Source organism: Oryzias latipes, chromosome 5, assembly GCF_002234675.1.
Source record: "Oryzias latipes chromosome 5, ASM223467v1".
In the NCBI taxonomy this organism is placed as follows: Eukaryota; Metazoa; Chordata; class Actinopteri; order Beloniformes; family Adrianichthyidae; genus Oryzias; species Oryzias latipes.
The window spans coordinates 29,823,751-29,849,951 of NC_019863.2; the positions used below are offsets into that span (position 1 = coordinate 29,823,751).

At 41.8% G+C, this 26,201-nt stretch overlaps 1 protein-coding gene across 1 annotated transcript in view; it reads left to right on the top strand.

The window, feature by feature from the left end:
• The first annotated feature begins 927 nt into the window (after positions 1–927).
• The window catches only part of LOC105354150 (V-set and transmembrane domain-containing protein 2-like protein), a 55,760-nt gene continuing 30,486 nt past the window's right edge, over positions 928–26,201 (top strand). The window contains exon 1 of the mRNA XM_023955256.1: positions 928–1,195. Coding sequence (XP_023811024.1) covers positions 1,081–1,195 — 115 coding nt within the window. The 5' untranslated portion in view covers positions 928–1,080. The remainder of the gene's footprint in view (positions 1,196–26,201) is intronic.

The following is a 26,201-nucleotide window of genomic DNA, read 5'->3' on the forward strand; positions in this document are numbered from 1 at the left end:
CCTGCTTAAATTAACCATATTCTTTAAACAAACTGCATATAAATTGAAAATAGCTTATGCGAGTTTGAAAAATGTCATCTGAAAGCAGCCTGCAGATGCTTCTCAGCTTCACAGCATGCCTCCCTACAAAAGGGCACTCCTGAAAACATCAAGTGCACTTAAAGTTCCAAGTTAACACTTTCATAAACCTAACATGCCTTGCAAATAAAAAATATCTTTGAGGGCAACACACATAATAGGAACAAATAAAAAAAAATACTCACATTTAGATCCGAACCCAAAATTAAAAAAATCCTGATGTTTGATTCCTTTACACTAAATGTTGCAGTTCCCTAAAAGACCACTAGAGGTTGGTGGCAGAAGGTAGTATATTTCCATTGACTCCTATGTTGAAGTCAGACGTTCTTTGCTTCCTTTTTATTTATGACAATTGTATGGTGGTAAAAGATTTTAATGAGACATTTTGATTATATTAAACTTAAATATGGCATTTATGGAATGGGTGTCTTTTTGATTGGCGGTTCATTTACACATTGCAAAGGTGGGCGGAGCAAATACTCCTATTCGCCCCTCCCACTGATATTGTAATCATCATTAACCATCAGCCTGGAATTTATATGTCTGTGGTTTAGACATATAGATGATGAAATTATTCTAAAATAGCCTATGTTTAATGCATCATTAGAACAAAACCATATACATATATATATATATATATATATATATATATATATATATATATATATATATATATATATATATATATATATATATATATATATATATATATATATATATATATATATATATATATATATATATATATATATATATATATATATATATATATATATATATACACGTTATCAAAATTCCCTTAAATCCATCCGCCTCCTGACTCGTATGTCGCACCTGTTTCCTCCGCCTCTGACCGCATCACCGCCTGCCCAGCAGGCGAGAGAGACCGCGTCGGCAGTAGTCCGGGTCCGCCTGCGTTCCCGCCGTGGCTGCTCTGCGCTGCTCATGCTCTTCGTCTGAGGAGACTGTTCCACGGCGCCGCATCAAACACGGACTGAGGCAATGGGCGCTTCGGGGCTGATAGTGGGGATTTTAAAATATGCGGGACTTTACCTTCAACTTCATGCGGCTCTGAGCCACGGATACTCTGAGGTGGACAACCGTTTATCAGCAAACGGTGAGTTGATGTGTCCAATCAAGATCCTCAAATTCAGTTTCATTATGTACTGTTTTTGATTATTCATAAATTAATGCACATTTTTGCATTTTGTGGTTGGCCAAATAATTAGTCCTGCAGAATAACAGTACAAAAACTTTTATATATATATATATATATATATATATATATATATATATATATATATATATATATATATATAGTGCCGTTTATTTTAAATACATAAATAATTCTACCTGGTTGTCACGAACTGGTGGTGGAGGACCCAAGCTTGGTGACAGGAACTAAAACATTTAATAGACAAACTGAAACATGACAAAACTATGAGGAGAAACAAAACTGTGACACAACAGAGCAGATGACCTGACAAGGAAGAACAGAAACCAAGACACTTAAATAGGCTGAGGGTAATTAACTGAACTGAAGACAGCTGTGGATCATGAACCTGAAGGTGGAGTGACTGACAAAGAAAACCAAAAACACGACCAAGAACAAAACCACTGAATCCTTACACTGGTTTGGAGAGTTTTTTTTAATTCTACTTAAAACAAATGCTTTTATTTTTACTGTTTCACACAGAGAACCACATTTCCTGTTAATTTAAATGTTTTGTTCTGTCCTCCTAGTTTGACATGAAATTATGAAATGTGAACAAAAATAAGCAGTGGAGAGTTTGTGAGTTTTAGTTCTCGAGACAAATTACAGCTGCTGGGAACACCAGAGGCAGGGAGGTGGTCTTTGCTTTTTATGGAGGTGGGATCCAGCAGGTTTGATTGCCTTGTTACTATTCTGAAACAACCTTTTTTTTTTAAATATTAATTACTAGAATTCTCTTATCACTGTGATCCTTCAGAATGAATCATGGACTAAATCCTAACAGAATCTCTTCAACTACTGATTTCTAGAATCCTTTTTTTTTATTTTTATTTTTTATTTTTATTTTATAAAACCTTGCTAATCTTTCGGCAAATACCTTCAGGGGTCGCCACAGCAAATCAGCGTTCACCGATTCGCACAGGGGCTTTGGCAGAGATTTTGTTGCCGGATGCCCTTCCTGACACAACCCTATATTTTTTCCGGGCTGGGGACCGGCACAGGGGTACCCAGATTTGGGTCTACATAGGCTCTGTCCAAATTCGAGGGGTGAATGTGTTGTCGCCTAGCAACCGTGAGTCCCAAACAGAGAGGAGTAGTGACCCGGCCAGGCATGTAGCTCAAAAAATTCTTTGCTTATTTGATCCCATTTTTAATCTTAGAGGTGTAATTATAAAAAGGTGTAAATATCTTGAACTCCGCATCCCATCACAGTCCTCCATTGTTGTCAGAAAATCTCCGGGTTCGGCCGCAATGCATGTTGGGATATGGACAGCATAGAAGGATATCTGTTGGCCGCATTTGAAGGAGTCGTTGAATTTGGACAGCGCTGGTCGCAGCGCTGTGACGTGAGCGGCCTACAAATGCAGCCCAGGAAGAACGCAACCTCGGATTCAGACACAGCTTTAGTTAGGCAGTAGCAAGAAGGGTCTTACCTGGATGAAGCTCATTGCACCCCCTTAGACATGATATGGTAATAAAATCTAGCTGTTTCAAATGAAAGAAAAAGTCCTCCTTTAAAATTGACACTTTTATTAGATCTTTAAATAAAACTAGGATAAAATAAGAGGCATTGTGTTAGAAAACAGGAACATTCAATGATTTGTTTGCTTGTAGAACTACTTTAGACAGAAAAAAAAACATTATTTTAATCACAGAAGTTTGTGAGTTGTTTTTAAGGTTTAAGCACTCTTAGGATATTTTTTTTTTTCCGAGCTACTGTGGGCTTTACTCTCCTCTGGTCCTTAAACAAAGATGTTTGATTGTCAGCCTTGAATTGACCGCAGGAGTGCAGAACGGTTGATTTCTGTGTGACCATGTGACCAGTGCAGTGCTGAGTCTTTGGTGCTACGTTTTATTCCCACAGATTCAAAAGAAAAGCAACATTTAAAAACTGCGTATTCAGTATTCATTATCCATGTTGTTGTGACCAGAACATAATTACAGCCTTGCAATTAAAACATTTTTATTACTGCAGTTATGTCACAGATTCAATGAATCATTTGGAGCTAATAAAGATGCAGAATCCATAAAAGATCCAGGTTATAAACTTTACCTTACACATCTGGATCGCATATCCTTGCAGAACACTTAAACAATAGATGAGCTGGGATTTGGGACTTTAAGATGTGTCTTATTCATGTTGAGACATTTTAAATTGTCGACCAGATGATCAGTTTTACTTTAGACTGTAAAAAATTCAAGGTGCTGCAGAAAAAAACCCCCATAATTTATTAAACAGAACAGCAGCAGCTCAGTAAACTGATTTGTGTTTTTTCTTTTAAAGAATACCTTTATTTTGGTTCCCTTTTTGGAAAGCCCCCTGATGCATTTTCTTGGAAAACAAAGAGCTGAACCTTCATGCAGAGCAGGGAAGCTGTTTGCTTCTGGAGGCTGCTCGTTAGACGCCGCACTGACTCATTTGTTTCAGATATGTACGTCTGGCCTCTGCACCTCTCATTCCACCTGAGCTGAAGTGCAGATCGAATCACTTGCAACTAAAAATTCATTGTTGCGAGTGAAGATTGATGGGCCTGTTAGATGGATTAGCAGCTGCGGCTCTTTTTTTTGTTTTTTTTTGCCAGACCTGTCAGATTATGACTCTAACCTTCATGCACATGTAGCATCCATGAAGGTTACGTCTCAGCTGGGAGATCTTTGTTCTCCTATATGTTTGTGGTCCTTGAGGAAAGGCAAAGTGAAGCCATAAAAGGTGATGATAATTCAGCATGTATATGTGCTGAAGTAAGCTCTCTGATAGGATTCACCTTTCTATCCATTGACACTGTTCCTTTTCCACAGTGTAGGAGCGTGCACCAATTCATTAGGCTTCCACAGTGTCGGGGATCCTCTGCCAGTCTTCCACTTGTTGTCCTCTAAATGAGGACGGCCAGCCCCGTCGCTTTTCATCGACTTTCCCTTTAATTGAGCTCTGACAGTGCAAGTTAGAGGGGCAACAGATTGAACAGCCGTGCTGTCACACAGGAGGTGGCTGGAGGAGACCTGCTGTGAAGGAGATGGACGGTGAAGGGTGCCTGAAACCAAACACACCTTTGGAATACACGGAAGGCAGGATTCATTTTAAGTTGCAGTGACTCCAAGGACAAGGGCTGCACCATATGAGGAAAACTTGTGATATGCGATATTAGTGATCAATATTGCGATGACGCTATAATTTTCGGTATATAAACAAATAGCAAAACAACCAAAAACATAATTTTCATTTCATTGCAATAGTTCAAAAATTATTCTCCAAATGACCCTCGTCTACAGAGGAGGCAAACATCTAACATAAAAGAGCTCTATTGGATTATTAAACAATGTAAGGCGTCCATCTGATTGGTCAAAAGCATATATGGATTTATCTCATTCGTTGTATACTTCAAGCAGCAATAAGATCGTTTTGGCACGTTTAAGGTACCTTTTATTGCAATTTTCGTCGACTTTTGCGATAATTGTATTGCACTGTTACTGATTCACAGTGATTTCAATAAAGGAATACTAAAACACAATTTTAAGCCTAATTTTCTTTCCATATGTCCTCCATCATGAGAAAAATGCCACAAAAATGTGTTAAAAACATCAAAAACATGATTTTTATCAGAGACTACTATAGGCTGGTTCACGCCTGGGTCCCCTGTGCCAGCCCAGATGTAACAGCGTTATGTCATGAAGGGCATCTGAGTTTTAAAAATCTATGCCAAACCACCTGTGTGAATTTCTATAAGCTGATTCGCTGTGATGACCCCTGAAAGAAAAGGTAAACAACTACTACAGACTGGTTAAACGGAAAGTTCCCCAAAAGAGAAAGAGAAAAAAAGAAAGATCTCTGAAAGAAAAAAAAAACGGAGGTTCTTTGCTTTATTTTGTATTTATTACTACAACCTTTTCAATTTTCATATTTTTATTTCATTGACTATTTATTTTAAGCTATTGTTTGTGTATTATTAGTTTTTTTGTTTATTTAATTCAATTCAATTCAATTTTATTTGTATAGCCCAAAATCACAACAACAGTCGTCTCGATGGGCTTCGAAGTAAAACATGAAATCAAAAGGATCACGAATACAAAGAGTTCAATAGAAAAATACTAAAATGAACTAACAAACTGACTAAGCTATACTGGCATCCCTGCCCTTAGACCCCCCTTCGCGGTAAGGAAAAACTCCCAAAAAAACCGGATTCCGGAAAAAACGAAGAAACCTCAGGGGTGTCCACATGAAGGAGGGATCCTCCCCCAGGACGGACAGGCGATTTACCAGAAATCTTAGAGAAGAATTAACTTATCTAAATCTACAACTACATATATAAAAGTCCAGCAGACGAGCTTCATCCAGCCGTGGTTATCGGGACAGTCAAAGGCGCGAGTCGAGCCGGAGACAGGAACCACAGCCAGGTGTAGGAGCAGGAGCAGAGACGAGGTACTCGGTCAGGTACAGAGCAGAGACGAGCCAGAGATGAGCCAGAGGCAGGATCCACAGCCAGAATGCAGTCCTGCATTTTGCGAGCGAAGTGTTCTGATTGGTTGGTAAGGGACTATGAGGTCCTTAATATAGGACGGGGCCATTCCATGTAAGGCCTTATAGGTTAACAGGAGGATCTTGAACTTAATTCTAGAATCAACTGGGAGCCAATGGAGCGAAACTAACACAGGAGTGATGTGATCTCTTCTGCTGGTTCCAGCTAACAATCTAGCAGCTGCGTTCTGAACAAGCTGGAGACTTCTTAAGGAACTCTTAGGACACGCTGCTAACAAGGAGTTACAGTAATCCAGCCTCGACGTAACAAATGCATGGATGAGTTTTTCAGCATCACTCTTAGAAAGTATATTTCTGATCTTAGCAATATTCCGCAGGTGAAAAAAGGCAGTTCTACATGCCTGAGATATGTGAGCCTTAAATGATAAATCCTGGTCAAGTAAAACCCCAAGGTTTCTAACTGTGGAATTGGGGGCTATACTTATACCATCCAGGGAGACTATCTGAGCAGACAGAGCATCTCTGAGGTTTTTAGGACCAAGTATAATGACCTCAGTTTTTTCTGGGTTCAAGAGGAGGTAATTAATTGTCATCCAGGTCTTGATGTCACTGATGCAGGCGTTCAGTTTCTCTATCTGGTCATTCTGGTCAGGCTTCATGGATAAATACAACTGCGTATCGTCGGCATAACAATGAAAATTAATGCTGTGTTTCCTGATTATGCTTCCTAGGGGTAACATATAAAGCGTAAACAGGATCGGTCCCAAGACTGAGCCCTGTGGGACTCCATAGTTGACTCGAGTGCACTGAGAGGAATGGCCATTTACATTAACGAACTGATACCTATCAGACAGATAGGATTTAAACCACTGGAGAGCAGATCCTCTGATCCCTATGTCCTGCTCTAATCTATGGAGTAAAATACCGTGGTCGATAGTGTCAAAGGCAGCACTGAGGTCCAACAGGACCAGAATAGAAAGTAGTCCCTTTTCTGAGGCCAATAACAAGTCATTAGAGACTCTAACTAGTGCAGTTTCCGTACTGTGGTGAGGTCTAAACCCCGACTGAAAGTCTTCAAAGTGGCTGTTGTCCTGTAGGTGGCAGTAAAGCTGCTTAACTACAACTCTTTCTAGGATTTTAGAAATAAAGGGCAGGTTTGATATCGGTCTATAGTTGGCCAAGATGCTAGGATCCAAACTGGGCTTTTTCAGAAGAGGTTTAACAACTGCATATTTAAAAGACTGTGGCACGTAACCCGTTTCCAGAGAGGCATTTATCATTGTTAATATTTATTATTATTATTATTTGTAGTTTTAGCTCAAGCAGCCATTTTTGGAACATTGTTGATCAAGGTGTAGAAAATTCCACTTTAGGCTTTGTTTATATATTTATAGAGTAGCCTGCTAATTCAGTAAACCCACTGTGGAAAAAAGGACAGGAATGATAGTTTATATCAGTTTAATATTGGACTTTTGAGTCCTGTGTTCTACATGGCATCAGTGACAACAAAACAAGTTTGAACTGTGCAAAATTTGCCATTTTGTGCCAATCTCACAGCAAAAGTAGTGTAACTAACTTATATTTCACAGTAGAAACTCTTATAGATTCAAACCCTTATGTGACGGTGTAGAACCGTCAGCTGCCGCTGCAGGCGCACACGCATGCACACACGCTCGCACACATACACACGTGCACATAGACGCGCACGCTCGGACCCGGTAACACGTCATTTACATCAGCTTACCCTTTTCATTCCGTCCCTATCCCTCTGCAGGTAGCCCTGGGTGCACACTAGGTTGCCGACTCACCATCCCCATGCATACATTAACACGAAGCACACACGACGCCAACATTAACGTTGGTTTGTTTACCCGGAAGTAACCCGGTAACCCGGAAGTGGTCATGGACACCCTGGGTCATGTGACGCATCGGTCACTGTTTGTATTTATTTTTATTGATGATTATTGTTATTTTTCTGTACACGACACAGAATGTTTAGTTGAATGAAACTGTTTATTTCTGTATGTTTATTTATGTTGTTGAACAATGCAAACACTTCTCCCTGTTTTCTCTTTGGACTGATGGAGAGCAACGCCCAGGAGGAGGGGCTTACCACTTAAAAGAGAACCAGATACAGCTGTCAGTGTGGGAGTCTGAGTGGAGAAGTTGGAGAGTCTGAGAGGAGAATTTGGAGTGTTGGATTGGAGAAGTCTATGTTGGTTAACCTTTGTGGAGCAATTGGTGTGCTCTATTCTTGCATTAAAGTCAAGAATACTTTCACCTTGGCGCCTCTGCCCAATCATTCCCTGGTGGGACCCACGACAGTTGGTGTCAGAAGTGGGATAAGCAGATGGCTGGCCGCAAAAAGGTGAGACACAGAGGTCTGCGTTCCCAGAAGGAGGAGATGGAACCAACATCGGATGCAGTCCCTCTGTTGTCCAATTCATCCTCTGAGGAGGAGGTGGTAGATCCTGTAGATCCTGGTGCCTCTGGTGGTTCTCCAGGCCTGACCAAAGGCCCAGAAGGTGACTTGGCGGCTATGATGGGAGACTTCCTCCGTGGACAGCAGCAGCGGGAGGACAGATTCATCGCTGCCCTCCAAGGTTTGGAAGCCTCTTTTTCCAGGGCAGAGCACCATTCTGGTCGGCGGCGTAACATCAGTCCCAAAGCCGCTGGACCAAGCTCAGCCGCAGTGAGTAGCCCAAGGTTGGATCTGCCAACACCAGCTGCAACGTCCCGTCGACGGCATCCAGTGGCACAGGAGGACTCCAGCTGGTCAGATCAACCACAGAGCAGAGTCAGTTTACAGCCACCTGATTGGAGACCTTACATGGAGCCAAAGGTCCCTCCATATCAGACAGGTGAGGACATTGAAAATTACCTGCTACGTTTTGAACGGATTGCCAGGACGTGGAGATGGCCAGAGACTGAGTGGGCATGTCGCCTGGTGCCACTGCTGTCCGGAAAGGCGTTGGAGGCCTACACAGCAATGGACGAGCAGCAAGCCCACATCTACAAGGACCTGAAAGACGTACTCCTGGTAAAATTTGACATCTCGCCAGAGACTTACCGTCAGCAGTTCCGGTCTACTGTGGTGCCATCTGGGGAGAATCCGACTGAGACATACCACCGCCTGAAGGGCCTCTACCGTCGCTGGATCCGCCCAGAGCAACACAGCAAGGAGCAGATCGGGGAGATCGTCATCCTGGAGCAGCTGCTGCGTGTGCTTCCAGCTGACGTGAGGACGTGGGTGAAGGAGCACGACCCGGAGGATGGCCTCACCGCTGCCCGGCTTGCGCTGCAGTATCTCAACGCTCGACGAGGAGCGTCTGCACGGCCGTCGGGTGGGGATCAGCGTCTTCCCATTCAAACCGCTCCACTGAGACCTGCACGGAGAGACTTCCATCAGGCAACGCAAGGTACCAACCCAGCACCTAACCAGCGAGCGGCGGGTAAGGACCTTGTGTGTTTCTATTGCCAGCAGATTGGTCACAAAGCCTCCGTATGTCCAATCCGCAAGACTAAATTCACAGGTGCTTGCTACGCACCCAGGCCAGAGACTGTCACAGGAGCAGGGCCTGTGCACATGGACAAAGACACTTTCCAGCCACTTAAACAGGTGACTGTGAACGGACAGCAGGTTACTGCTATGTTGGACACGGGCAGTTTTTTTTCTCTGGTCAAACAGAGTTTAATCCCTTTTGGTGGACTTGATTATAGCAGGCAAACAAGTGTTGTGTGTGTTCATGGCGACCAACATTTGTACCCAAAAGCGGATGTAACAGTGACCATAAATGAACAATCCTATCTTTTGACTGTCGGGGTGGTAGAGAACCTACCTGTTGATTTAATTTTGGGGTATGATTTACCTATGTTGGGGGACTTATTAAATGAGGCTACTGAAACAGCTAAAGCTAATGATGAGCTAGCTGTTACTGTCTCAGCACCTGTGCTAACTAGAGCTCAGGCTAAAGCGGGAATGCAAGGTCTTCCACGTTTGGATGACGATTTCTTTGATGGAGGCAAAGAAATGCCCAGAAAATCCCGTCGTCAAAGACGGTTTGAGAAAAAACTTAAGTTGCTGGATCCTGAGATCACAACAACAGCAGAAACATTTGACATACCAGCTGACATTTCGGCGTTGCAGAAAGAAGACCAAACTTTAAAACCATTGTTTGCCAAGGTGACAACAGAGAGTGACAAATGTTTGGGGAATGTGCGGTTTATTGTTGCTGATGATGTTCTGTATGCAGCTGAAGGTGAACACCTACGGTTAGTTCTTCCAACCACCTGCAGGCCACTCGTCATCCAATTAGCGCACACACTCCCATGGGCGGGTCACCTGGGTCGTCACAAAACCTATCTGCGGGTTAGTTCACGTTTTTTCTGGCCATCAATGTACACTGACATTCAGACGTACTGTGCAACATGTCCTACCTGCCAGAAAACTGCAATAACACACAAGTCTGACAGAGCATTACTACACCCACTTCCTATAATTTCTACTCCATTCAGGAGAATAGCCATGGACATTGTTGGACCTTTACCTAAGAGCAGTAGCGGTCACGAATACATCCTGGTGGTCTGTGATTATGCTACACGGTTCCCAGAAGCTTTTCCCCTGCGCACCATTACAGCTCCTGCAGTCATGAGAGCGTTAATTCAGTTTTTCTCCAGAGTAGGAATACCGGATGAAATTCTGACAGACCAAGGAACCAACTTCACCTCTCGGTTGATGAAACTGTTCCAACAGCAGCTTGGCATCACTGCCATCAAGGCGACACCGTACCACCCACAGACCAATGGCTTGGTGGAACGTTTCAACCAGACCCTGAAGAGGATGCTGCAGAAGTTCGTGAGTGACACAGGGAAGGACTGGGATCGTTGGCTACCATTCCTGTTGTTTGCTTATAGGGAAGTCCCACAAGCTTCAACAGGCTTCTCACCATTCGAACTCCTCTATGGCTGGGATGTCCAAGGCCCACTGGATCTCCTCAAGAAGAGCTGGGAGGCCAAATCCACAAAGACCTCAGAAAGGGGTGTGATCCAGTTTGTCCTGGAGATGAGAGAACGGTTGGCAAAGTACAGGGAAGAGGCAGAAGTCAACCAACGAGAGGCCCAAAGGAGTCGGAAGACGTGGTACGACCAGCAGGCCCGTCACCGTGAACTCCTACCAGGTCAGAAGGTTCTGCTACTTCTTCCCTCTTGTACCAGCAAACTACTGGCAAAGTGGCAAGGGCCATACACCATTCTCCGCAGGATGGGACCTGTCACCTATGAGGTGCACCATCCTGACAAAAAGCAAGAAAAGCAGACATACCACGTGAATCTACTTAAAGAGTGGAAGGAAGGTGCTAACCATCCAACAGAGAAGTCTTTGCTAGTCAGAGCTGTGAAGACTGAGGAAGACTTGGACTCTGATCTGGGAGCACTGACTCACTCAACCCCTCCGTCTCTGTCACATTTACCTCCGGAACAGACTACACAGATAATGGACTTATTTCGTGAAACGCCATCTCTTTTTTCTGCACAGCCAGGAAGAACTACACTCATTAGCCATTCCATACGGCTCAAAGATGGACGACCAATCCGGCAACGGCCTTATCGGGTACCACAGAAGTTGGGGGGAAGGCTGAACGATGAGGTGAGGAAGATGCTGGAGCTAGGTGTCATCGAGCCGTCCAACTCAGAGTGGAGCAGTCCGGTGGTGATCGTTCCCAAAAAAGACGACTCACTGCGGATATGCATCGACTTCAGGAAACTGAACGCCGTTTCGGAGTTCGACGCATATCCAATGCCGAGGATTGACGACCTGCTGGAGAAGATCGGGGCTGCTAATTTCATCACCACTCTTGACCTATGCAAGGGTTACTGGCAAGTACCTCTCAGCAACACCTGTCGACCATACACGGCGTTCAAAACACCTGCTGGACTGTTTCAGTTTACAGTTATGCCTTTTGGTCTGCATGGAGCACCAGCCACGTTCCAACGGCTGATGGACAGGGTGCTGCAGGGATGTAACCACTGTAGTGCAGCCTATTTGGATGACGTGGTGATCTACAGTCACAGCTGGGAGCAACACCTAGATCACCTGCGTCTGGTCCTGAGGAAACTACAAAATGCAGGCCTGACCTTAAACGTGAGCAAGTGTGAGTGGGCCCGGAAGGAAACTCGTTACCTGGGGTACCTGCTGGGAGGTGGTGAGGTGCGTCCGCAGGTGGATAAAGTTGAAGTTATCCGCAATTGCCCTCGACCACGCACCAAGAAAGAGGTACGCTCCTTCCTGGGGTTAGCTGGATGGTACCGGCGGTTTGTCCATCAGTTCGCCACCATGGCACCTCCTCTCACTGCCCTTACTGAGAAGAGGCAGAAAAACCCCGTGACCTGGACAGATGAGTGTGAACAGGCTTTCCAAGCATTGAAAAATAAATTGTGTTCCTGTCCTGTTCTCAAGAGTCCTAACTTTGATCAAAGGTTCCTCGTCCAAGTGGATGCCTCAGCAGTCGGACTTGGTGCTGTCCTGGCTCAGGGAGACCCAGGTGAAGAGCGACCAGTCCTGTACCTCAGTCGGAAACTGCAGCCGAGAGAGACAAGGTACTCCACTGTGGAGAAGGAAGGACTTGCCATTAAGTGGGCGTTGGATAGCTTGAGGTACTACTTACTTGGCAGAGAATTCGACCTTGAGACAGACCACAGGGCCCTGACATGGATAAATACCATGAAGGACCACCACAGCCGGCTTACGCGCTGGTATCTGGCGCTTCAGCCGTACAAATTTAACGTACGTCACCGTCCCGGAAAACAAAACATAGTGGCAGATTTCCTGTCCAGATTGCCGCACATCGCCAATCTCCCAGAGGAGGGGGATGATGTGACGGTGTAGAACCGTCAGCTGCCGCTGCAGGCGCACACGCATGCACACACGCTCGCACACATACACACGTGCGCATAGACGCGCACGCTCGGACCCGGTAACACGTCATTTACATCAGCTTACCCTTTTCATTCCGTCCCTATCCCTCTGCAGGTAGCCCTGGGTGCACACTAGGTTGCCGACTCACCATCCCCATGCATACATTAACACGAAGCACACACGACGCCAACATTAACGTTGGTTTGTTTACCCGGAAGTAACCCGGTAACCCGGAAGTGGTCATGGACACCCTGGGTCATGTGACGCATCGGTCACTGTTTGTATTTATTTTTATTGATGATTATTGTTATTTTTCTGTACACGACACAGAATGTTTAGTTGAATGAAACTGTTTATTTCTGTATGTTTATTTATGTTGTTGAACAATGCAAACACTTCTCCCTGTTTTCTCTTTGGACTGATGGAGAGCAACGCCCAGGAGGAGGGGCTTACCACTTAAAAGAGAACCAGATACAGCTGTCAGTGTGGGAGTCTGAGTGGAGAAGTTGGAGAGTCTGAGAGGAGAATTTGGAGTGTTGGATTGGAGAAGTCTATGTTGGTTAACCTTTGTGGAGCAATTGGTGTGCTCTATTCTTGCATTAAAGTCAAGAATACTTTCACCTTGGCGCCTCTGCCCAATCATTCCCTGGTGGGACCCACGACACCTTAACAGAAACATAAGTTGGTGTCTTCATGGAGGTTATCCCCAGCAGGCTAAGCAAAGGAAGGGTAACCATTTTCCAATTATTCAAACTTTTTTATAAAATATTCAAGAAGTTATAAAAAAATAAAACAATACATTCTGTTTTAAATAAAACATTAACATATTTATGTAGTATGAGTGTTTAAAACCTTCAGCTAAAGGAGAACTTAATTGGCATCCCCCATCTGCTCAGTTTAGGTCTCCTGCAAGCAGCCATCATGGAAAAGTCCTCATGGGCTTCATACTTGGACTGTCATTTTTCATCACTGGTTAGTCCAGGTGGAGTACAGCATTCAGTGAAAAGGCCTCCAAGCGCTGTTATGTGTTATACACAGCATGCGATAAATCAGGATGTCACAGACTGGGAGGAAACACAGGATCCACCTCCCAAGGGCTATGACAAATTCAGCCCACATGGCTGATGTTGTGGCGGCAACAGGCTGTAATGCGCTTGCTTGATCACCTTCATATGTATGATGACATTATTTTTACCTACCACCTAGAACACAGGCTGAAGGTCTTGTAGAAAACCGTTATTTCCCCAAAGAGACGGCTGTCTCTCCATTGCCAGTTCTGAAGCAAATACTGCAATATTGACTTTCTGCAAAATTCCCTGACAGATTACTTGTGTTTATCAATTCTGTTTTCCTCACAAACCATCAATTATTCAGTGGTTGTGTGTCTTACGACACAGTAATTCAAGGTGACACAAGTATTGTTGAATCTGGACTCGTCTCTTCACCCGACAGCTTGATTAAAGGCGCTGTCCGGACGATCCTTGGAGCATCATAAAAATGTATTGATGACTGCTGAATTTGAGCGGGTATAAACCAATAAAGAAATCCTTCTTGCAATGGATGTGGCAAAGAGACTGTTCTTAATTGAGGGGTGTATTGTGGGAATTATGTGGCTTCAGCTGAGGACTATCCTTCCTGCGTCCTGTCATCCTTTTTTTTATTTAACATAGATGATATAACTTTTAAAGTACATATGCCATATTACCATTCTCTAAGTATGAATACTATTAAAAGCATGTTTTCAATATTGCATATGGATTTATACAAGAGGTAAGAATTTTAAAGATGGTGAGATGTACTTTTGGCTCACTATAGTTAAAAATTCCTGTAATTTGAATTCTAACCTTGAGACACTTTGGGTATTTTCAGACTGGACACATTTGGTCCGCTTGAAGTAAACCAGAATTTGTTCCAATAATAATGTAAGAATGCACACCAAAACAAGAAGTTCTGGTCACATTCTGTATCACTAGGCTGGCTTCTTTAAAAGAAACTATAGCTTCATCATCTGGGCAAAAACAAGCGGCAAGAGGTGAAAAGAAAAAACAGACTAAAAGTAACAAAAACGGATCAAACGTTTATTAATATCTAAAACAAGCGTTGGACGGTCCAGGCTTCTATGCCGTGCGTTAAGTAAGGGTTAATGGCCGACAAAGTGTGCATTATCACGCACGCTGTCGCGTCGGACTTTTCAGGCTTCCGCTTATACCATGATCACTTACAAAATAAATAAATATTAACCAGTTTTGAGACCTTTATCCTTGATTTTTTTTTTCCAATTTTGATCGTTTTTTCACGAAAAGTGGACTATTTGTTACATAGTGCGGCGCCTTGTCATGGTAACATGAAAAAGCGATATATATTTATGCTGATCATCCTGATGGGTTAAATAAAGCATCAGTTCAGATAGAAAGTTCACCTCCTACCGGTTGTTTTTGTCCAGATGATAAAGCTAAAGGTTGTCTGAAAGAGGCCGGCGCAGTGATATAGAAGATTTAAGAGAAGTAACCGGAACTTCTTTTTGGGGCTTGTGGTTATTACCGAGTGTTATCACTTTTTAATGCACACCCTGCAGCCAATCAGAGTCGAGTATTCACCTGGACTATGGTATAATTTTTGATAATGCACACTTCGTATGCCATTAACCCCTAACTGGTTTATCCCTGTCGGGGGGGGGTTGTCACTCTTTGTGTCTTGTGTTTTTCTACCAATTTCTATTTACTATCAGGAATTTAGGAGTGGAAAAGGACCAATTTAAAAGTCAAATTTGCACCACTTTTCAATGCACAAGTTCCAAGATGAAGCTTCTTCTACCATTGCTTCCAATTACTGTTGTATTTTGCAAGTTTACTAACCCAGGAGCTCTCATTAGTTTGTCGTGTCCAGTGATAAAGCTGTTCAGAGTCAAGATAAACGTCAGCAGCAAACCTCCTTTTGCTGCAACTTCCTGTTGTTTTATCCAGCAGTCCCTCTGGACCCCCCTGATTATTAAACCCATTCATCAATTTAGAGAAATAAAAAAACCTTCACACAAAGTCATTTTCTTCACAGGCTATTTCCAGTCACCTTGGTTATGATTTAAAGTGCCGTTTTTATGTCCTGATATTTTCGTTTCGTCGTGAATCCTTCCTTCTCTACTCTGTCCTATGGAAGTGACTTCAAGGAAAGCTTTCAGTAAATGAACTTTTTCTTTTACCGCCCGTCGCCTTTGGAAAAGATCTTTTCAGGTGAATAATGTTTGCACTTAACAAGAACAGAGTTCTGAATATATTTTTCCTCCCTGGATGATCATTTTAGAGGCAGCAATATGAAACAGAGCCTGAGATATAAAGCAGCACAGGGGTTTCCCTCCGAGCAGCCGCTGCTGTCTTTGTTTCCATGCTCAGAGAGAGAAACGGCAGATCTGAGGAATAAATCTTTTTTACATATAAAAAAGGATATAACTAACCACTTTGTGATGGAGAATTCGTTTTGGAACAATGTGGGAATGTGCTATTAGATTTTTCTCCTCTTTTTTATTTAGATTAATACTTTAGAATAATAAGAAGACTTCATGCTCAATTTCTGACTTTATAACCTCTCACTCTTTTGTTACTAAAAGCAGTGGAACAGTATCAAGTCAAACTGAACTTTACTGCAGTTTGACTGACAGTCGACCGAATCGTAGAAAAGCGCATTTATTGTATTGTTGACTTTTAAAAGCAGAGCCAATAAAATGCTGACATGACATGTGCGAGTGCATTAAAGATAAAAAAAAATGCTGTGCTGTCTGCACAAAGTGGGACACCTGGGCAGGGCTCCAGACTGCGACCATTTGGTCGCATTTTGCGACCAAAATTTGAGAGTGTGCGACTGAATTTTACATCCAGTCGCACATGTGCTACCAGTAAATTTGCCTGACCCACCCTCCGTATTTTTATACATTAAACGTGGAAGGGGCACGTCAATGAGCAATGAAATAATCAATGAGACGCGAGCGCACACGCACGCAGGCAGACACACACACACTCGCGCACATACTCATGAAACGCGAGCACACACTCGCGTGATGCCCGTCTGTGAGTCGCCCACTGCTTGTGAGAAGAAAGAGAAAGCCACTGTAAGTGGCTAAAATGCGTGGAGGGGGAGGGGCCTATAGATAATCGAGCGCGCGTAAACATCTGTGGGAAGGAAACGGAGACAAATATCATCACAACCTGATATGTGCGTCTGAGCTATGAATAAGCGAACTATTGACTCGTTCTTCCGACCTGCGGCTGGTGTACCAGTGCCAGAGTCTACAGCGGGGGTCTCAAACTCGCGGCCCGCGGGCTATTTGCGGTCTCCAAGATGATATTTTGCGGCCCCCGCCTTAATATGAAAGTTTAATGTTACTGCAGGCCGCCAGTTTTAATGAATGACACTTTTTCATTGTCGTGCACGGAGATGACTAACCAATCAAAGTGGGGTAAATTACTCTTGGGGGTTCCTTACTTTCCTTTTTATCTATTCACTCGTAATTTTCTAAATACATGTAGTCCGTGCTGAACTTTTCTCTGGGTCACACAGAACCGGAGGAAGGTTTAGATTTTGGTTACGGTTACGGCGGCGCATCAAACGGGTTACGGCAGCACACCGCTCCCGTCACGCGGGAGTCGGGTCAGCTGAGGAGAATAAATGTCCCCCACCTACAAGCGTGACAGCTAACGGGGCTTGAACTTTAAACATGCTCGAGCAAAAACAACATTAGTTTTAGACACACTGAAAATACGTGGGGAAAATGCAACGATAGATGTGTTTGAGATGAACCGGCACCTCGCCTGGATCGTTGGGGAGACCGGGGGGGGCAGCAAGACTAAAAGAGAACAGGAAGTTGGAGTTGTCCTTAACATTCAATTTAGTTTTAATATTCCTCTCCTCCTTTGTGTGATCTGTGTTATTATATATTTTATGATTATTTTAAGGTTTTGTGATGGATGTAGCCTTTTTTAATGAATTGGTATTTTAAATTATTTTAATTAATCACTCAACTACAAAAAACATAAGGACACATGTCCCATAATGCATTGTTTTGTAGTCTGTAGGGCAGCTTTCAGTCAGTTCAGTTTTCAGCTGTGTCCGGGTAGGTTTGCCCCTTGCTCCCACCCCTTTCTCTGATATTTTTGTGATGATTGACAGTTGATGTTGGAGCAAAAACAAAAATATATGTCACACACCAGGTGATCTGCGCAGCGTTGAGTTCACCTGGGTGATCTCAAACATGCTTATTGTGCATCCTGGCTGCACCTATTTGGTGTCACCAACATACATTTCCATCCGTTTTCTTTACTAGTTGTACTGTCATGACAGCGATGCTGCTGTCAGTTTACCTTCTTGGTGCATCTTCAAAATTGCAGAATAAAATGTGACACTGAATTTGAAACATCACATTGTAATTTCTGCATCTATTATTAAAGTATTTATTAGTAATACAGTGGAAATTAGTAGATTTGGTTAGCATGTTGATTTACGGCATGCGCCCCTAAATTTTCTGGTTGTGCCCCTAAAATTTTCAGTTAGGGGCCACTGTGCTCCTAGTGAAAAAAGTTAGTCTGGAGCCCTGCTGGGCTTTGCTCTCCATGGTATGACATTTCCCCCAGGCAAGAAACCCCCATTTTTGGCCTGTACATCTCCATAATTCACTCCTTTAAATGCTGCAATATCTTAAAACAGAGGTGGGACTGCAAGAAAATGAAAACAATGGACTCAATTTGTCACATGACTTTCAGGAAGCTATGTGTTCAGCAGCTGAACAGGGATTGTCCGAAAGCATCAAGTCTTGGCCTTTTTCCATCTGGAACATTTACCTGTATAAAAATAATATTACCAATAAATATAATTATGATTAATATAAATAGTATTTGTTTTGCATACATAAAACAAACAGAAATAAAATAGTGTCAGTTAAAGACAAAGAAGCAGTAAAATATACAGTTGAAAATCTTAACATATAAAACGTACAAAAGGGATTCTATGCAAGTAAGAAAATAATAAATATGCTTCAGATAAAGCATACACAGATGTTTTTCAAGCGGCTCAAGTCTGATGAAGTGACTAACAAGTAAAAAAGGATACAGCTCTTCAGAAGTTGAAATTAACTTAAAATAAAATAGATAAATAAAAACACTTAACTTTGTAGCTATTATTCTTTAAAAAACAATTTCTCTTTTTTTACACCATAACACAACTGCCTGAAAGTCAGAATGTTTTTCTTGTTCACTTTTTTAGTTTAGTTATGGATGTGTTTTTGCACTTAAGCATTTTTCACACAAATATGTTTTTTGTTATTGTGCTTTATGGTCAACTTTAATCATTTCTTTCTTTCTTTCTTTATTTTGGCAGTTATTACCCTTTAAGTTTCATTTTCATTCAGCAATAGCATTCTGCCCTGTATTTTCTTCTTGAAATGGAGCTCCTTCTAGTTTAATTCTTAATTTATTCATCTCTATTGTACTGTTTTAATCGGCTGAAGTTACCATATAATTATCAAAAAAGGAATTTGTTCTCATTAATTTAAAGTGCGCCACACTGTTGGTTTAGTTTCAGACACATTCTCTTGTTTTGATTTGAAATGGTTTTTTTCAAGCAATCAAAAAAGAATAATACATTAAAACAATACAATCATCGGTTACACATTCATACAAGGACGTATCAAACTGAGGATAATTAGACATATTAATAAATATGGCTTGAAATCGAGTGGAAGGAAGCAAATTTATATAATCCCACCCCGTTATACCGTAACCATTTTATTACATGATTTATCAATATCCGGTTCATAACTTTTATTAGACAGAATTAAGAATCCTGAAGTATCAATAAAGCACATGACAAAGATGAATTACTTGATTATTATGTAAAAATAACTATTTTAGTAATCAACATGGTAAATGCAGATCAGTTATTCAAAATATATGCAGATTATGTTACTTATAAAAGTCATTTATATGATTAAAAAATAATACTATATCGGTAAAATAGATGTAACGCTGTTTCAAAAATCTTCATAGCAATAAAGACTCAAGTATCAAAGTTAAAATATGTGCAAAATTACATTAGGAAAAATGATGAATCAATTTTTCAATTTTTGTCGTGCTGTAACCCTGAACCGGAAAAAAACAAACATTGATTGATCAGTTTTGTGAATTAACAAATGAAGACCTACAACATGCTTTACTCAAGCGTTTCAGAGTAAACTATATGCATTTATATGATAATATATGGCCCACTAGAACAAAGTTTTTATATAATATGAGTTTTTGTTGAAACTCATTTTCTGATCTGAAAGTAAGACCACTCTATCTCTGAGGCTCCGCCTTTCGCTCCTTCATGACCTCAACCTTGCGCCTGCCTTGGCAGCTCGTCTGTATTTTGTGCACAAAACAAAAAAACATCCAAACTATTGCAAAGATGGATGTGCATAGTGTGCATACAAAATAAAACAACTAGCTTCACTAGCTCCACAGAGAAATTGGGCGTGTGTGTTAGCCTGGGGGCGGAGCTGGGAGCGCAGACTCTTCCTGGAAGGGGCTGTTCCTCATAATGTGACATCACAATGTGAGTCAAGATCAAGATACCACTTTGGGATTGTTTTTGTGAGGAAAAAACATAATAATACACTTAAAAGCTCAAAAAAGTTGATTTTGCATGATATAGGCCCTCTAAAGTTTTAGAAATTCAGGATGTGGTGCTGTCAAAGTGACTTGTAAGCGATGACTTACTGAGATAATAGGAAAAAAATATTTTTTTTGAGAAAAAGTTGACCTTTTTATTTATTCATAATATGAAACAAGAAAAGTGGAGCCTTTTCAGGGTTAAACAACTCCCATCTAATCCTGTAGATGATGACAGGAACAGGTGTCACATTCACTCTTCATCCCGTTAAACCCTCTGGAACTTAGCCATTGTAAAGCAGCTCCAGCTTTCTCCACAGAAAATAGGACAACAGCAAATAAGAGCAGCGATGCACAGACTGCCTCCTCATTCTGCTTAGGGCCTAAACTACTACATTATTTATCATTACTCAAAAAGAAATATCTCTTTTGGACTGGAGACATTTGTTCTAATGTGGTTATTTATTTATGTCCTCCACCACATTCGTCATTCTTCATTTTTAATGGTAAAGTAAACAGTCAATTTGGTGTTCTCATGGACTTGACTCTAACTTTAGAAGAAAAATATTAGGTAGAAGCTTCTTAATCTGAATGGACATATAAATACAATAGTCCGCAACAGCGCCGCCATTATGAAGGCCGTTATGGAGACAGGGCAGGGCCCTACTAACCTTCGTGTTCCCCTGTTTCTTATTACTTGAAATGCAGTGTGCTCGATATTTGTTTGGAAATCAATGTTCTCTGCTCTCCGAGCTGTGAGAATTTTCCAGTGGACTCAGCTTTTGTGCTGATTTTGCAGTCGACCAAGGTTATAAGATTGATTTCTGGAGATTAAAGTCGGGGGAACAGTTGGACGTCCGCTGACCAGGCTCGCTGCACGTCAAGCCTGACAGCACACACCAGCAGACAGCCTGTTTGTCAACAAGTCATGTTGCACTGGCAGGTTGAAGAGCATAGAAACCTGAAAGGAAATCTCACATTGTTTTGTAGAAACGTTGTTAAAGTATTCCAGCAGAATTTTATACACAATGGAACAGATTTGCATACTTTATGCACAGTTGATGCTTAATCCGCACCTCTAAAGCCGCGATTCGTATAATGGAATTTCCCATAGGACGGCTAATGCTAACAGATTGATGTCAGAACTCTGTCTCCCCCTTTGGTCACTGGCCGGAACAGTCTCCAGAGTCCTAAAAGCACTTCATCTTCCAGCACACCCAGTATGCACTTCCTGCTTGCCTCACACCTGACTCTCAATCAGCCACAGCATACTTAAACTCTGAAATTCTTTTTTAAGTACAACAATTTGTGGTCAAAAGCAAAGTTTTTTTTGCTTAAATCTTCTGGAATAAAGTGTAACGCTATTGCGCGAGCTACACCAAGTGACCAAACTAAAACGTCCTCCAGGAGAGGCAGAACATTTATTTTTGTTTTATGAGCCAGATTAGAGATTTACAATGTTGATGATCTGCACATTTTTGTTGGAGTTTCTCCGTTTGAGAAACCATTTAACACTGTATGGTGTTAACAATCTATTTGATTTATTATTTCGCTAATACATTTCAAAGTATGTTAACTGTATCAGATTAATATGAATATCTTCAAAACATATATAGATTATTAATGTATTTCCATACAAATATGTCTCAATGTGTTAACCTTGCACATTTGAAATTGAAAATATTCGAGTTAGCTGGAATAGTTAGGTGTTAGGTTAAAATCTTTAGGGGTACACTAACAATAAATGCTCAAACAGTTTTATTTAGTTTCATATTTGATCCTGACAAACTCACAGATTCACTAAAGGGAAATTGTGAGAGTGAAGGAGATAATTCTGCTCTCTTCTCTCTGCTGTCACTTTTAATGCAGTGGTTTAATGGGATGTTCAAAATTGCAGATGATTAATGCATAAATTGCTTGGCTCTATATCAGGATGTGAAGCCAGTGACAAATTTTCTATAAGTCATCATGTAACTGATTTACCCAGGAGCACAGGCAGATGTAGGAGGTTTTACCTGGGGGGGGGGGGTAAAGAGGAGGAAGGAGGAGCCGCTGGGCAGCACAGAGGATGGACCTTAAGGCCATGTCACACAGCCACTATATATGTACATTTTTCGCATTTGTGTCAATTAAGAATTACGCAGTTTATGCGTATTTTATGTAGTTTATTTACAATTATTACGTAAATTTTATGCAATTGTGTGTGATTTTTGTGAGATGCATACGTAACTTTGTGGCTTTCCACGAGTGTTACATGTATGTCTAACAGACCTTTTACTTATGTATCCAGATGTAGAACTTTTACATCGCGTACACGGCGCAAATATCACGTTTGAATTATTTGAGACACAAGTTACTGATGAAAAAACATTGCAATAATCACGCACAGTTCATGTTCTTCATTGATTGATGTTTTCTTTGCATTGTTTATTCAGACTTCTGTGGTTCTAACTTGGTTCATTCATGATACATTTGTAAAGATTTCACGTTAATACCACAATTTTTCTCACTTTTTCCATCTATATTCCCGTATGACCCATTTTAATTTTGCAAAATGTACTTGGTAGCTGTGTTACATGGCCTTTGTGCAATAGATTATTGCAATAACAAACTTCTGAACATTTTAATCTTAAATTATGCATTTAACTAAACATTTTAGAAGCTATAGAGTTAACATATCACAGAGTTTATATTATATTATTCTGGTTGGCCAGAAGTTAGCAGAAGTTTTAGCCTATCATCTTTAGCAAGTAGTAGAGGTAGAGTGGTAGCCCTAGATCTAAAGGTCCCAGGTTTGGTTTGCATGTGAACGTAAAAGCCCGTTGGAAGTCCAAACAAACCACCCTCTGATTGTCCGATTTCCTCATTTCTAATAGTCCGGCTGCACTCAGGGAGTGCAAACAAAAATAGGAAAGTCCGTACAGCATGGCTGCATCTCACCTGCTTCAACCTTATTTGCATTTTGTATAAATGTTTGCCACAACCTGTTGCTGGCAGTTGCTAATAGAAAAACAATCTTGGCTCCATGAGCTCACCGAGCGGCCGACGTCAATGAGATGTTCAGTTTACCTAATCATGCTGCATTTGTCGTGATGAAGCTCGTCTGCTGGACTTTAAATATGTAGTTTTAGAGTTAGATAAATTAATTCTTCTCTAAGAGTTCTGGTAAATCACCTGTACGTCCTGGGGGAGGATCCCTCCTTCATGTGGATACCGCTGAGGTTTCTTAGCTTCTTTTAGGAGTTTTTGCTTACTGCAAAGGAGGGTCTAAGGGCAGGGATGTCCAGTTTAGTTTAGTCTGTTTGTTAGTTCAATTTAGTATTTTCCTATTGAATTCTATGTATTCATGATCCTTTTGATTTTATGTTTTACTTTTTCAATTACTGATACGAAGCCCATCGAGACAACTGTTGATGTGAATTTGGGCTAAACAAATAAAATTGAATTGAAATCAATTGAATTTGTGTTCAAGGGGAAGTTTGGTTTCTGCTTTTTAGGTAAAATTTCTTTCATTTGGCAGTTCTTGTGTTATAACAGATTATTACCAGAATTAGAAGTCCAAAATGATTGAATGATTCTCAATAACACAAACTATCAGTTTGTAAAAAGTCGTTTTAAAGCCTAAAGGCACAATTAAGTTCAGTTTCTAATGTCTTCCGTCCCTTATATGTGCAGAAAGAGACTCTTATGATAAGAAGAATTGACCTCCCCAGTATTGTTCTTAAAAGATGCTTGGTTCTCCTTGTTGTTATTTTTTCCTTCTTATCCTGTATGCTATCAGTGTGCCATATGAAACCATCTTTTTGTAATAGTTTCTCAGACCTACAACAGAAACTCACACGTCTTCACCTGCAGCTGCCTGTAGAGTGTGGTCAGCTGTCAAAGCAGCACAATCACTGCTTGTGAGATATGGACTCAAGCAGACCTTCTCATTCCTGGAGGATGGGAAGTGGGAGATAAAGGGTTGTGCTATTCTATTCTGTACTGAAGAAGAGAAAATGAGATACAGTCTCTGCAGTGAAATCTCAGTTTATTAAAAAAAAGATACCAAGTACCCCACGTCATCATCTCTACCTCAATTAACCTGACTTTATAGTAGTCTGGACCAACAAAAAAAGGTGTCATTTTAAATCCAAAAATTGTGTTGTTGTTTTTTTACATAACATGTTTAGAAAAAGTCCAAATTCACCCCAGTCTTAGATTACTCCACACACAAAGTCTAGTGTGGATGCTGAAACTCTGCTGGAGCCAACGGGCAAGGCTCCAGAAGCTGTAGTTAGTTTCCACACAAGCATGGATGAAGCCAGACTGCTTATGAGGGGGTTCAGCAAAAGGGGGGAAGTTAAAAACAAAAAGGAAGCAAAAGTATGAAGAAGGAATAGGTAAAAAGTCTCTTTATTATAGATGAAGGTTATAGATGGACAGATAGGATGTGTTTGGCATACATTTGTGATGTTAGAAAGCTGGATGAAGAGACCGAAGAGAGAAGCAGCTAAGGGAAGATTTACAGAAGTGGGAAATTGAGAAAATCTGGCCTCTGCAGAATCAGGGTTTTAGTGGCTGACAGGGGAAATGGAAAAAGTGCAGGAATTACCTTGCAGTGATAAGCCTGTCCAGCTGAAGCTGTTGATTGGGAGGGCTCCCCACGCTGCTCTCTCCTTCACTCGACTTTGACTTCACTTGCTGTGGTTTAAAATAACCGGGGATTTATTTAGCAGCAGTAATTTTCCTTCAGTACTGCAGTTGGATTGCTCTGTACGCTTTTAGAAAATGTCTGTTTGTGTTTACTGCTTTAGACTGAAGGAAAGAGCTTTTCCTCAATACAACTGATGCCGGATGAAAATAATATTAATCAAGGACACGTTCCTTAAATCCACCTATTCAGTTTTCATCACCCATGGGGTTCGGACAACAGCTGTTGCTGTGTCCTTGGGCTAGACGTCATTTCCGGGTGAGCTATTCCCAGTGCTAGCTGTGTGACTGCTGTCCTCTTGTTTGGCATCAGCCTTACTACTATTGCTTACTCTAAGGGTTATCTGGGTTAATATTCACATCTAGTACCTTTTATTAGCGAATTCACCACTGTTAAACCGCTTGCTGTTCACTTTTCTCATTTTGCTAAATAAACCACTTCTCTTTACTTAAACACCGCTAGCCTTAGCTTAGAACCTAGTATGGCCACCACCACTCCTTCCGCCTCTCCTCCTCTCTCCTGCCCCATGTGCCATATGTTTAGTGCTGATCCTGCCTCCTTTAGTGAAGATAGGGGTAGGTGTGTTAAGTGTAGTCTTGTGTTAGACTTGGAGGCCAGGCTGGAGCAGTTAGAAGCGCGGCTCCGCACAGTGGAAGCTAAGCCGGCTAGCCAGGTCGTTACTCGTAGCGCGGGCCGCGCTACCAGGGCTAACTTAGCTAGCACCCCAGCGCCCTCCCAACAGCCGGGAGACAGTCAGGGGTTTGTACCGGTTGGGAGGAAACATAGTGCTAAACGCAAAAACTTAGAGCACCCGAGACTCCACGTTAGTAATAGGTTCTCCCCCCTCAGCGACACACCCGCTGAACACTCAACTCTGGTTATAGGCTCTTCTGAAGTTAGAAACGTGGAGCTCCCAGCGGCTACTGTCAGGTGTTATCCGGGGGCCAGAGTTGGTGACATCGAGGGGAACCTTAGGATGTTAGCTCAGAGTAAGTCCAGGTTCCGTCGAGTCGTGATTCACGCAGGCGGTAATGATGCCCGACGGAGACAGTCAGAGGTGGTTAAGTTAAACGTAACTTCGGTGTGTAAACTGGCTAAGACGATGTCCGACACTGTAATTTTCTCTGGTCCCCTGCCGAACTTAGTCAATGATGAAATGTACAGCCGCTTTTCATCATTTAACCGCTGGCTTTCTAGAT